The sequence below is a fragment of the Herpailurus yagouaroundi genome, unplaced genomic scaffold, assembly GCF_014898765.1.
Source record: "Herpailurus yagouaroundi ecotype Mexico unplaced genomic scaffold, PumYag 159, whole genome shotgun sequence".
Lineage (NCBI taxonomy): Eukaryota > Metazoa > Chordata > Mammalia > Carnivora > Felidae > Herpailurus > Herpailurus yagouaroundi.
The window spans coordinates 78395122-78407173 of record NW_024412400.1 but is presented as its reverse complement, the minus strand read 5'-3'; the positions used below and the strand labels follow the sequence as shown (position 1 = coordinate 78407173).

The following is a 12052-nucleotide window of genomic DNA, read 5'->3' as shown; positions in this document are numbered from 1 at the left end:
TATACCGTAGAGCCCTTTCTTATGGAGTAGAGCTTGTGTGCGTGCCTCGAAAAATTTTCAAACTTAAAGAACAATTGCACGAGTCTGATTCCCCACATACCCCTTGTCCAGATTTGCCACTTGATAATGTGTTACTACATTCACTTTGCCACTCTAGAGAGCAGTAGTATTTTTGCTCAACAATTTGAGAGTAGGTTGCAGACATCTCAAACCTTTACTCCTGAAGACATTAGCGTGTATGTCCTAAAAAGAGACGTTCTCCCATGTTGTCGTAGTACAGATTCTTAAATGGAATGAAATCAGGAAATTTTACAGTGGCACAGTATATAGTCTGTATTAAAATTTTTGCTAATCATCCCAAAAATGTCCATTGTAGTAACAGTTTCAAACACAAGATCATGCATTGCCTTTAGTAGTCATCAAATTTCGTTGCTTTGGAACGTGTTACTTCTATTCAGAATTAGAGGGTGGCCTTTTGACTTTTCTCCTGCAAGCTTTGTTGGAGGAAAAAAAAAAAAAAGACATTGATTTTCTAGCAAGCAGCCACCTTGAAATCCCCAAATTGCCCAGGTAAGAGGGACTTTTTTGTTTTTAATTTTGAAAACTTTGGCTGGGTTTTGGTGCCTTGACTCAGCAAAGTCTATAATGCAGCAAGGCTTGGTAAGCATTAGAAGGGGTACTGAAGCTTTCCTTTATTTCATAATCCCAATTGTTTTTCTAGAAACCATCAATAGCCTCTAAATGACTGACTCAATTTTTGGATCCTATTCTCATGACTAAGCAAATGTTTGATTTGAAACCAGCCCAGTATAAATGTCTCTGTGCCTCTAACTCTGTAGCTATTCCGGATTTCAGCACTGGGGAAACCAATCTATGCACCAAAATGTCTAAATCTGGAACCAAGGTAAGTCAACGGTCATGCTGATTTTTAGCCTACCACTTTCTTTTCCAGTGTTTCCTTTCTTTTGGAATGTTTCCTCTTTTCCAATGTACCTAATGATACATCGAAAGAAATGTGGAGAAAAACTTTTGCTTCTATGCCTGAAGGTAAGTATGATAGTGTTTTAAAGGTTGCGAATAGGAGAGAAGGTTAAGAAATGCTTATTATATTTTCTACTGTAGCAAAATTACCCAACAGTTTATTAAGGGTTTATCTGTATGTGTGTTACCATGTTCAGAATTGTACAGGTATATAATGTGTTCATATCATCATGATTTCTGCCTTCCAGCAACTCCTATTCTATGAATTTCCACAGGAATAGGACATACTGATAAGAGGAGTACACGGAGTAGAAAACTTTTAGTGTTCAGTTAAAAGTCCGCTCTGTGAAATTTAGGCTCCACCAGTGATGTCCTAAAAGACTAATCAAGTGAATTAAATCCTATGTATCCCTTTCTTTCAAGCAGTTATTTTTATCCCTTTCCTGAAATAAAGTGCTTATTTACATTAGGAAAATTGTCTCTAAAATGTTTGATTCACAGTTGTTGGACCAGAAATCGATCTTTTAGGCAGGGCTTTAGAAATGAGGGTATCTACCTTCATTCTATTATTTTAGCTCTTCTGCTCACCAGTGAATCTAAGGCAAAGCCATCGGTGCCTGATTTCCACAGCACCCCCCCTCAACTTGTTACTTTGAAAAGTTTCAAACCCAATGAATCTTGAAAGAATAAGAAAGAAATGTTGAATGAATACTTCTATATCCCTTACTTATATTCTCCGGTTGTTAGCATTTTGCTATATTTGGTCTCTCTGTCTCTTTGTACTAAACCATTTGACAATAAATAGCAGGCTTAATTCTTTTGCCCTAAGTACTTAGTCACGTTTCTCCAAAAACAAGGGTGTTCTCCTATATAAACATAATACCATCTTGTCTCCCAAACTTGTCATAAATACTAAATATTCAGACTATATTCACATTTCCCCCAGTCGCTTCCCCAAATGTGCTTCATGGCTGGCTTTTCCCCTGATACAGGATCCAATCAAGGACCGTGCATTGCATTTGGTTGCCATGTTTCTTTAAACTTTTTCCTTTAGCCTCTTTTGTATGAAACAGTCACCCTACTTTTTGTTGGTGTTTGAGACACTGACATTTTTCTAAGTCCAGACCAGGTGTTAGTACAAAGTCCTGAGATCTGGATTTACCTGATTGTTTCCTCGTGTTTAGATTCAGACTAACCATCTCTGGCCAGAAGGTTACATAGGCAACAGCAAATATTTCCCATCACGCCATGTCAGGAGGCACCTGTTAACTCGTTCCATAATTGGTTAGTGCCTGATTTTTTTCCACTTGGAAAATAGAATAATCATACTTGTTACCTAAAAGAGTTGGGGAGAAAAAATGAGACCGTGTCTTCAGTGCTCTGAGGTTCTTGGAAGTATGCCATGCAAATCCCACTGAAAAGAATTTGAAGTCCTTAGAGAAATCTGAGTGCCTTGATGTAAGACTATTACAACTGGACCCCCTTAGATGAATATATCCCCCATTTTCAAAGATTTCCAGAGTAGTAATAGTGTGCTCTCTTTTATTTCTTGTAGCTAGGCTGTTCGCGTGGTTAACTAACTTGCTTGCTAGGCCAAAAGAGCAAGTTATCTCTTACCCTTTGTCTTTGCATTTTCCTTTCCCTCCATCTTACTAGAAGTTTAATCAGAGTTATGGGATTGGCAAAAACAATGCATGGTACTAAGTTTGGTTTTGTTACCTTTGGAATACGTGGCATTTTTCTTTCTATTGTATTGGATTAATAGGCTACTTTTCAAGAACTAAGCGGGAAGGAGAGGAATTTTGTAATGATTTCAAGGGAAATCTCCTGCACTATTTCTTAGCCTTTCTATAAATTTTTTTGCCCAAGAATCTCAGCTGACTATACAGTAGATGTCATGGTCCTTCTACAAATGGAAATTGAGTAGAGGTACAACATTCTCTGGGCTCTGAGATTTGGAAGGTCCCCCGCTGAAAGGAGAGTTTGGTTCTGGAGCTCAGTAAAGGCTCCATGGCAACACTGTACTTTGTTTCAGCCTTGGGCTGGTTGGCTAGTCTGCTAGAGGGTAGACAGCAAGGTTGCCTTCTAGAACATCGTGTATTTTCCACCTTTCAATATAGATGTTAGCCAGGAAAATGTGCAGTGGGCACTAAGTGTGGGAAATATTGAACTAAGAAAAAGTGATATTAACTTTATTTCCTACAGCATAGCCCTTGCAAAGGCTCTTTTATGGTAAACAGTTGACCAGAAAACCAAAGGTAAATTGAATCAAGGCTGAATTAAGGAATATAGAATCTATTTTACTTTTTAGAGAAGTTACCTTGATTTTCCTAAAGATTTTTCCACAGTCTTTGGGAAAAGCATCTCAGCCTCAGGATCAGTCTTGTTCCCTTACTAAAAGAGTAAGTGCTGTGCGTTGCACAGAACTAGCTGTGCAGGCAGGAGACCTCAAAGGGAGATAAGATAAAATGAATCACACGTTACTAACTGGGAGCTTTGCACTGCCAACCACTCCCTTGCCTGCACCTAACTTGTACCTAGCTATTGGCCTTAGGCAAGGCATTTAACTTCTTCAGCTGTACCAACAGTAGCAAAAGTTTATTGGTGATTATGAGCCAGATTACACTAAGTGCTTTATAGGCATTTTCCCATGGAACCTCAGGACAACCCTCCGCAGAGGATGCTGTGATCCAGTTTTACAAATGAAGAGTCTGAGCTTTAGAGCGATGTTCAATGGCCTATCCAAGGTCACTGAGCTAGTAGCTAGTGCTACAGTTTTGTTTTCATCTATAAACTGGGGTACCGTGTGTCTCCAGCTCTGTGCTATGCTAAAATGGGAAATGGAGCGAAAAGAGAAATTTGGAAAGGGAAAAAAGGAGATGAAGCAGATGATTTAGGGGTGGGAAGGGCTCAGGAAGCTTGCAGGGAACAGGAAATACAGGAATGGAGAGTGGAAGGGTAGAGAGAGTAGCGTGGATTAGGGTGGAAGGAAGTACCCATCAGTAGGCTACATCTAGAAGGCTCACCTGGGGTAGAAAACAATGAGGTTTTATGCCCTTTTACGAATCATTCTTGGTGTCTGCCTCTCCCTCATTCATTACACCTGATTAGTCACCAAATTCTATGTTTCTTTTGACTGTTTCCTCAATGTCCTTTATACAGCAGTTGCCTTTTGGCCGGCCTGCCCCATCTCTCACACACCCGCGGCAACCACCTGTTTCCACGCACGAACCACTACCTTACATCTCGCACATAATCACCAAAGAGATTCCAGCATGCCATCTGTGTCTTCTGGCTTTATTTCCTATTAATACTTCACCACATAGTCCATATACACCGAGCTTGATGAACCACGTGTCCCTGTAATGGGCCATATTCCTTTATTCCTTTGAACAGCCATCCTTTCTTCTTTGCCCCTGGAAACCCTCTACTTATCTTTCAATCTTCACCTCAAAAATCCTCTCAAGGCTACCTGGCTCTCCACTCCTTTCATATGAAATGGTTGACATTTTCTCCTTTGAAGCCGATAAAGCAAATTAGCCACGAGGTGGCAGCGTAACTCTAGGAAATTAAGTGCTTGACTCCATGACACCTGTGATTTCTTTCACTTTACCTTCTGAACTTGCATTCATCTTGGAGTGTGGAATTATAGAACAAGAGGGGACAAACTCTGTAGTCCATTTGGTCTAGTGGTTTTCAGAACCTGCTTCATTGAAGCCCCAGGAGTGGCTGGGGACTCTTCTCTCCTGTTGCAAACAGAAAAGTTTTACTGCACAGCCGGGGCTTTCCATCTAGTCTGGTCCTCAGCTCTGACATGTGTGAAGCTGGAGCCCAGAGAGCCAGCTTGCCTGAAGTCATAAGGCCGACTGGAGAGATGCAGCTCTAGAAGGCCAGGTTTATCATTTCCGGTTTTTCAGGGCTGTGTGCCGCCAGGCCATCCAAGGTCTCAGCCTTACCCCAAAGATTGTGGTAGAGACTTGGTAAGACTTTGAAGCAAACCACGTTTGTGACTTGCCATCGTGTTACTTTGGAACTACCCTGTTGGCAAAAAAACAATAGTGCGGAACACAAAATATTGTCAGGTGTATGCTCTATATTCATGTAAAGTAAACGCTCTAAAGCTAAGGTCTATGTTTTATTTTTCTCTCTTTATCTTCCATGGCACCTAATGAATTTCTGCATTTGGAACTCACTCGTCTTCCTCAAACATTTATTGAAGGTTTGTCAAGCGCTGGGCCCAGGGGTCCATAGCTTAAATAAGGTTTGGTCTTTGCCCCTGGAAGAAGTCTGGTAGGAGTCTGATGGGAGAGAGATGTATAAGTGGGCAATTTAGCTTCTAATATGGTAAGTACAGTGAGTTATGGGGACAAAAAGGAGGAAGCAGTGAACTTGGGTCTGAAACTACTGGCTTCTCTTAGAGCACTCTTGTTTTGCTTCATTTTAAGCCTTCAGAAAGTTCTCATTCCTACAGTTGACAACTACAATTGTCTGCCAGAAGGTAAATGTTGTGAGGTGAGATAGAACTATACTTTTACCCCTCAAAATTGACGACAAAGGGATTTCTACAGTGGGCAATGTGTTCTTGATTTTTATTTTATTTTATTTTATTTTATGAGTAAAGCCCCCAGCTCCTCAGTTCTTCTCTTTGTTCGCTCCATCCTTCAGATTACTTTCTATGAAGACAAAAATTTCCAAGGCCGCCACTATGACTGTGACTGCGACTGCGCAGATTTCCACATGTACCTGAGTCGCTGCAACTCCATCAGAGTGGAAGGAGGCACCTGGGCTGTGTACGAGAGGCCCAACTTCGCTGGGTACATGTATATCTTACCCCGGGGCGAGTACCCTGAATACCAACACTGGATGGGCCTCAACGACCGCCTCAGCTCCTGCCGGGCTGTTCATCTGGTGAGCCTGGGCCCCCTTGCACTCTCTCTCGCTTGCTGGCCTGCTCTGGCTCTCTCCATCTCTCTTTCCCCTACCCCCCCCCCCTTTTTTTTTTTTTTTTTTTACATTTTCTTACAGTTTTCCTACCCCTTAATGGGGTGTTTTCTCTTGTTGGCTGCTGAGGCTCACATAAAACCTTAGGTCAGTCTATCACAAGACTGAATCCACTAATTATTTCCAGAGCACTCTCTCTGCCTCCTGAGCACGTTAAGGCCTTAAGTTTTTCTTACTGAACGTCAGCTGTTTTCATAGTCCCCAAAAAAGGAGAGGAGGTCAGATCATCTAACTTCCACGATTGGGGGTTCTGAACCAAACTGTTCTCTGAGTTCTTGACCCGTCAGTGATTTCCATAACTGTTGTTATTTCCTCCTGTGTCGTTTTTTTCAGTCTGGTGGAGGCCAGTATAAGATTCAGATCTTCGAGAAAGGAGATTTTAATGGTCAGATGTATGAAACCACTGAAGATTGCCCTTCCATTATGGAACAGTTTCACATGCGGGAGGTCCACTCCAGTAAGGTGCTGGAGGGTGCCTGGATTTTCTATGAGCTACCCAACTATCGTGGCAGGCAGTACCTCCTGGACAAGAAGGAGTACCGGAAGCCCATCGATTGGGGCGCAGCTTCCCCGGCTGTGCAGTCTTTCCGCCGCATCGTGGAGTAATGACAGGGATGGGGCCACAAGCTGCTTCCTGGGGGCCACCTGCTGGCTGGCCTTGTCATCCAACTAGGCATCCTTAATAAAAACAATTGGCACGCATTCCACTGTTGATTGTAATGCCTCTTCTTAGACACTCTCAGGGACCGGCAAAATAGTGCCCACCACAGAGGGCAGCGACACAAAGCAACTCATCCTTCAGATTGCCAATCTGGGACGTTGTGCCAGACAAAATGGGACTGCATTAGAAGGTAGAAAATCAGACTGCCACGTGGTGGTTCTCCTTGCTTAAGTTTTATGTTGACTCAACAGGTACAGTAATCATAGCTACTACTTTTTGGGTGCCTTCATTATTCCATTTTCTCTTTTACAACAGCCCTGTAGGAGAGGTGGTTTATTTGCATTTTACAAATAAGAATGGAGAGGCTTAGAGAAACTAGAAGCTTGCCCAAGTTCACCAGCTGGTGACCAAATCAGAATTTGGTCCAGGATATTGATGTTTCCACGGCTCCTAGTCTTTCCCTTCATTTCCAACTCATTCATTCAACACATGCTGGCCTGGGGTCTGTACGCATAATGGAAGTACAAGACCTTGAGGAATCTAAGGTGGAAAGGGCAGGGTCCCCTGAAGGTCTCATGGAGGAGACAGAATACCTATCAAGAATGGACATTGAGGGGTGCTAGGTGGCTCAGTCAGCTGAGCATCTGACTTTCTCAGGTCATGATCTTACAGTTCATGGGTTCAAGCCCCACAATGGGCTCACTGCTATCAGCATGGAGCCTACTTAGAATCCTCTGTCCCTCTCTCTCTTTCTCAAAAATAAATATTAAGAAAAAACAAAAAAGAGAGAACCGACAATGAAAACAGCCATCACTAGAAAATGGTGGAGTCATGAGTCACCTGAAGGCTCTTGCTTCAGATTCAGGGGTTCCTGGATCAGCTACTTCTCAACTTCAAGTTCAGTCTTTCTGTAAAAAGAAATATGATTTGTCCCAACTACAATAGTTGAAATGGAGTTTTGTTGAGTTTTACTCACTTAGAGTAACCCCTGAGATTGTATCTGTTTAATCTTGAGGAAGAGAATGTTTAAGGAAACCCAGTGTCACTAGGGATACTTCATGAGCATCTGAGTGAACCTGGGGAGGCTCTGGACGTGCCTAACTTTAAAAGGGAGGGTAGGGGCCCATGTCTCCTGGGAGCCTTCCCAGAAAAGGCCAAGTTAGACGTGCTGACGATGCTGCCTTTGTGTGCACTTCAGTCTATACACTAGTGGGTACCGCATAGTGTTCCCCCAAAGATTTTTATTCGTTTTGTTAACCTCCCGTGGCTTTGGTCACTTTCTCAGTTTCAAGTGAGGGACTTTGAGAAGTTTCAGTAAGGGAGGGAGACAAGATGAACCATAGAGGGTGAAGGGGAGGCCACCCAATGAGGCAAAAAGAGCTCTGGACCCGGTCACCCACCATGAAGCGAACTTGCTCTATCTCCAAAATGAGGGAGTTGGACCAAATGCTTGCTCAAGTCCCACTGAACATAAACATCCTGATTCTTTAGAGATCAGGAGGAGGATGCAGAAAGGCTAGCTGATGACCAAAGACTACCGACTCTTGCTTTCAGCGGCCCAGTTTCTGGAAATGACCTCCGAGATCTTGCCCCTCCTTTTCTGCGGAGGACACTGAGGCTGTGGTAACAGTGCATGAGGGCCAGCTTCTGCTTTCGTGTCAGCCACTGCCATGCTCCAGTCCCTGGTGAGTCGGTCACGGTCTGTTCAAAACAACCAGAAAAGCAGTTCTGGCAGCAGGATAGGAAAACAAGTGTCGGGATGACTTACCCCAGTCTCAGAGAAATGGAAGATGGCTTTTGACAGAGAAAACAGAATTATCGTTTAGGAATGTTAGATGCCTCTTGGCTCATGCCCTGATCCAGAAAGGGATTGCCACCATTCTCCCCAGCTGCACACACATCAATCGGCTTGCACTTAAGAATTTGACTAGCCGTTGATATTTGAGGTCAAAAACACTTTATGTCTTTATCAATCCATCCCAGTTCTGCTAGAACATTCTGCTGTTACAGCACAAGCCAGAGTCCCACCTATCAAGCACACCCAGAGTAGCACCCAGGTTGTTATTTAGAATTATTATCTCCCTCTAGCTTTTATTGTTTTGTCTCTGTGAAACAGGGGATCTCAAGAAAATAGGGCAAGGGCATATTTAGACCATTTTAGGGCCGTTTCCATCCCTAGCATTCCTCTAAGTCTTTGAATATCTCCCAAAGATAGAACCCACTTCCTCAAAATGCAGCATCAGGGGCTCCTATTTAAGGACTCCAGGGTAAGGCTTCCAGATTGAACACGGGATGGTGTTAGTAAATCGCAAGTATTGGGGTACAACTAACTATAAATACAGCATAAATATATCCCAAGTATTGCATGGGACGTAGTTATGCTAAAAAAGTATCTGTCATTGGTCTAAAATTCAAATTTAACTGTGCATCCTGTATTTGTCTTTGCTAGATCAGTCAACCCAATACTTGAAGGGCAAGTTACACCTGAGTGACGTGGGACAAAGAGCACAGGGCTCAGGTTCTGGTAATTGCAGACGTGTGTCCCATGGCAGGGCATTTAAGTACAATTTTTCAGAAGACACTGTGAACCGACAAAACGTGTCTGCAGCCCGATTTAGCCTATGGACCACCAGTACCCAATCTTGGCTTGTTGGAAAGCTCCGAATATCAGAAAACGTTGCTTACATAGAGTCAATCTGCTTCCTATAACTCTGAACCTGTGGTCCCAGTTCTGCTTTCCGTCTAGTTCTCCATTCCCAAGATAGCCCTTTAGGTACTTAAAGATCCCTCCTGTCTGTCTCCACACTCTCATTTCTAGGCAGAATATCTCCTGTTCCTTCCATTGCTTGTCTCTTGGTGTGGCTGGGCCCCGGACTCTTCATTCTGGTGCTTCTCTTCTGCACCGGTTGCAGATCATCTTTTCCCTGCTGTCCAGCCGTAACCTGACTGGACCACATCTGGAGGACTGTGTGCAGTTCTCTCACCCTCCTTCCTCACATATGCCCTGTTCTTGATCACACTCAGCTCACCTTGTGCCCTCCCACTGGCCCCAATATGGGCCAGGCCACACTTTTCTAAGAACTTCCAGCTCAAGTGCTAGAGAGTTCCCTTCCTCCCTGAAGAGTTAGAGAGAAATGGATTCAAATCCTACCACTTCCACACGTGAGCTCTAAGTCACATGATCCGATATATAACCTCAACTTCCTTTATTCTGAGGGAGGGAGAGAGAACACATGTGGGGGGAGGAGAAGAGGGAGGAGGAGGAGGGGGATGAGGAGGGGGGAGAGAGAGAGCGAACGAGCGAGAGAGAATCCTAAGCAGGCTCCATGAAATCTCACAACCATGAGATTGTAACCTGAGCTGAAGTCAACAGTCAGACGCTTAACCAACTGAGCTTACCCAGGCACCCCTCAACTTTCTTTTCCATAGCACAAAGGTAATACCTGCTGTGCGAGCATTAAAACAAGATAATGCATTAAAAACACAGAGCATGCATGGCCATTTCTCATGTTTGCAATAGTTGTGGTCTATAAAGACTTGAACACTGGATAGCAGATACTTGAACTATCGTTCCTGGAGGAAATACAGGGTTAGGTGCGTGTGAACTTCTGGTCACAACATTTTTGTCAGCTGATCAATACGTAACTTTTTTAAATGTGTGTTTCAGTTTAAAGACACCTTATTTAACGTATATTGTTGACTCATTGACATTGAACTCACTGTCAGGCCAGGCCTGAATAGTGATTAACATATTTTCTCTGTAAGGCATATTACAACTTTCTTAGGAAAGCTTGCTTGGGAACACTAAACAGCACTTCAGCACTACATTTGGGGTCGTTTTATGTAGCCAAATCACTAATCAAAAGCAAAACGATGCCCAAAACACAGTACAAATACAGTGCAACCGAACCAGACCAAACACTTGTTTACAGTATAAGAGCTGAAATCAGAAGGCAGAGCATTCTTTTGACCTCAGCTGGGAACATGAGCATTGGGCGACTCAAATTTTTTGCTGCTCGGCTCATGTCCTTGAATGACCTCAAATGCACCGTAAGTAGTGATTTTGGAATCACAAGTCAATTTTAGGGAGTGGGCAAACTCATAAATACAGAACTTGTACTTTACCACTATGGTTGACATGTTAGTACCATTTTCCTAGCATTTAAGTACCTCTGTTATCAAACTGTTTGGGCTTTGCTTTTTTTGTTTGTTTGTTTAGCTTTTTTATGCCTCTTTCCATCCCCCAGTTGTTTTCCGAAAAGCATCTCTGTATTTTTGGCAGATGCTTCACAGTTGGGAAGACATATATCAGAATTATCCAACCCATCCTACCACCTTGAAAAAGAACTACATTTCCAGAGGAGGCTGGCCTGCCCTTCGCTCCCTCATGGGCCTCTCTCCTGGTTCTAGTTCCCACCGGTTTCCAAGGGCAGCAGGGTTGTCCCTAGAATTCATGCAAATCCCCCTCTTTTCTAACTTTCACCTAGTCTCCCTTATTTGGGGTCTCTCAGGTGACAGGGGACAGTGAATCCTCAAGCTCTCCTTCCAGCCCTCTGGCTGACCAGCCTGTGGTCCACACAGGAGAGACGCATCCCTTGTGGGTGTGGCTTCAATGCAAGGCAAACCTCTCTGTCCACAGATAGACACCACCCACCTCTACCTCCTCACTCAGGCCTCACACTTCAAAACCAGGGACTCTAAGAACTGGAGGGGCTGGGGGCTTTCCTATAGGCAACAACTTGGTAAGGGGGGGGCTCACGCACCCCAGTTTACAGACTGGGAACCAGGGCTCAGTGAGGCTAAACAAGTGGTCCAAGGTCACTGGTTCCAGAGCTCTGGCTCTTTCCATGGCACCGTGTGGCCTCTGCTGCTCAGTCTTCATGAGACCGAACCACGGTACCTTGCCAGGCATGGCATGCTGGGCTATTTTCCCTTAAATGGCTTTATGGAGATAGAATCCCCATGCCATACGATTCACCTGTTTAAATGTACAGCCCTATGGGTTTTAGTACATTCACAGATACGTGCAACCATCACCACAGTCGACTATAGAACATTTTCATCACCTCAGAAAGAAACCCTATACCTTTAGGGATGACCTCATCTTCCCATTTTCCACCAATCACTAATCTACCTTCTGTATCCATGTATTTACTTATTATGTAATAATTCACTTATATAAGTCACTTATATCTATATATTACTTATATATCAGGATTCGTGTGTGTGTGTGTGTGTGTATATATATATATATATATATATATATATATATATATACATACACACATATATATACACTTAATCTAGGCATTTCACATAAATGAAATCACATATTATGTGGTCTTTTGTGACTGGCTTCTTTCATTTAGCAAAATGTTTTCAAGGATCATCCGTGGAGTAGCATTCCTT

General features: G+C 43.3%; 1 protein-coding gene across 2 annotated transcripts; it reads left to right on the top strand.

Annotated features, from left to right (window-relative positions):
• Positions 1-775: 775 nt before the first annotated feature.
• Positions 776-6689, top strand: CRYGS (crystallin gamma S). 2 transcript variants are annotated; one of them, XM_040481029.1, is made up of 3 exons: positions 776-904; positions 5647-5889; positions 6316-6689. In XM_040481029.1, the coding sequence occupies exons 1-3, from the start codon at positions 785-787 to the stop codon at positions 6586-6588; spliced, it is 636 nt and encodes a 211-aa protein (XP_040336963.1). In that variant the 5' UTR covers positions 776-784; the 3' UTR covers positions 6589-6689. The 2 variants fall into 2 exon arrangements, with proteins under 2 accessions (XP_040336963.1, XP_040336964.1); XM_040481030.1 differs by lacking the exon at positions 776-904 and adding an exon at positions 5204-5325.
• Positions 6690-12052: the final 5363 nt, after the last annotated feature.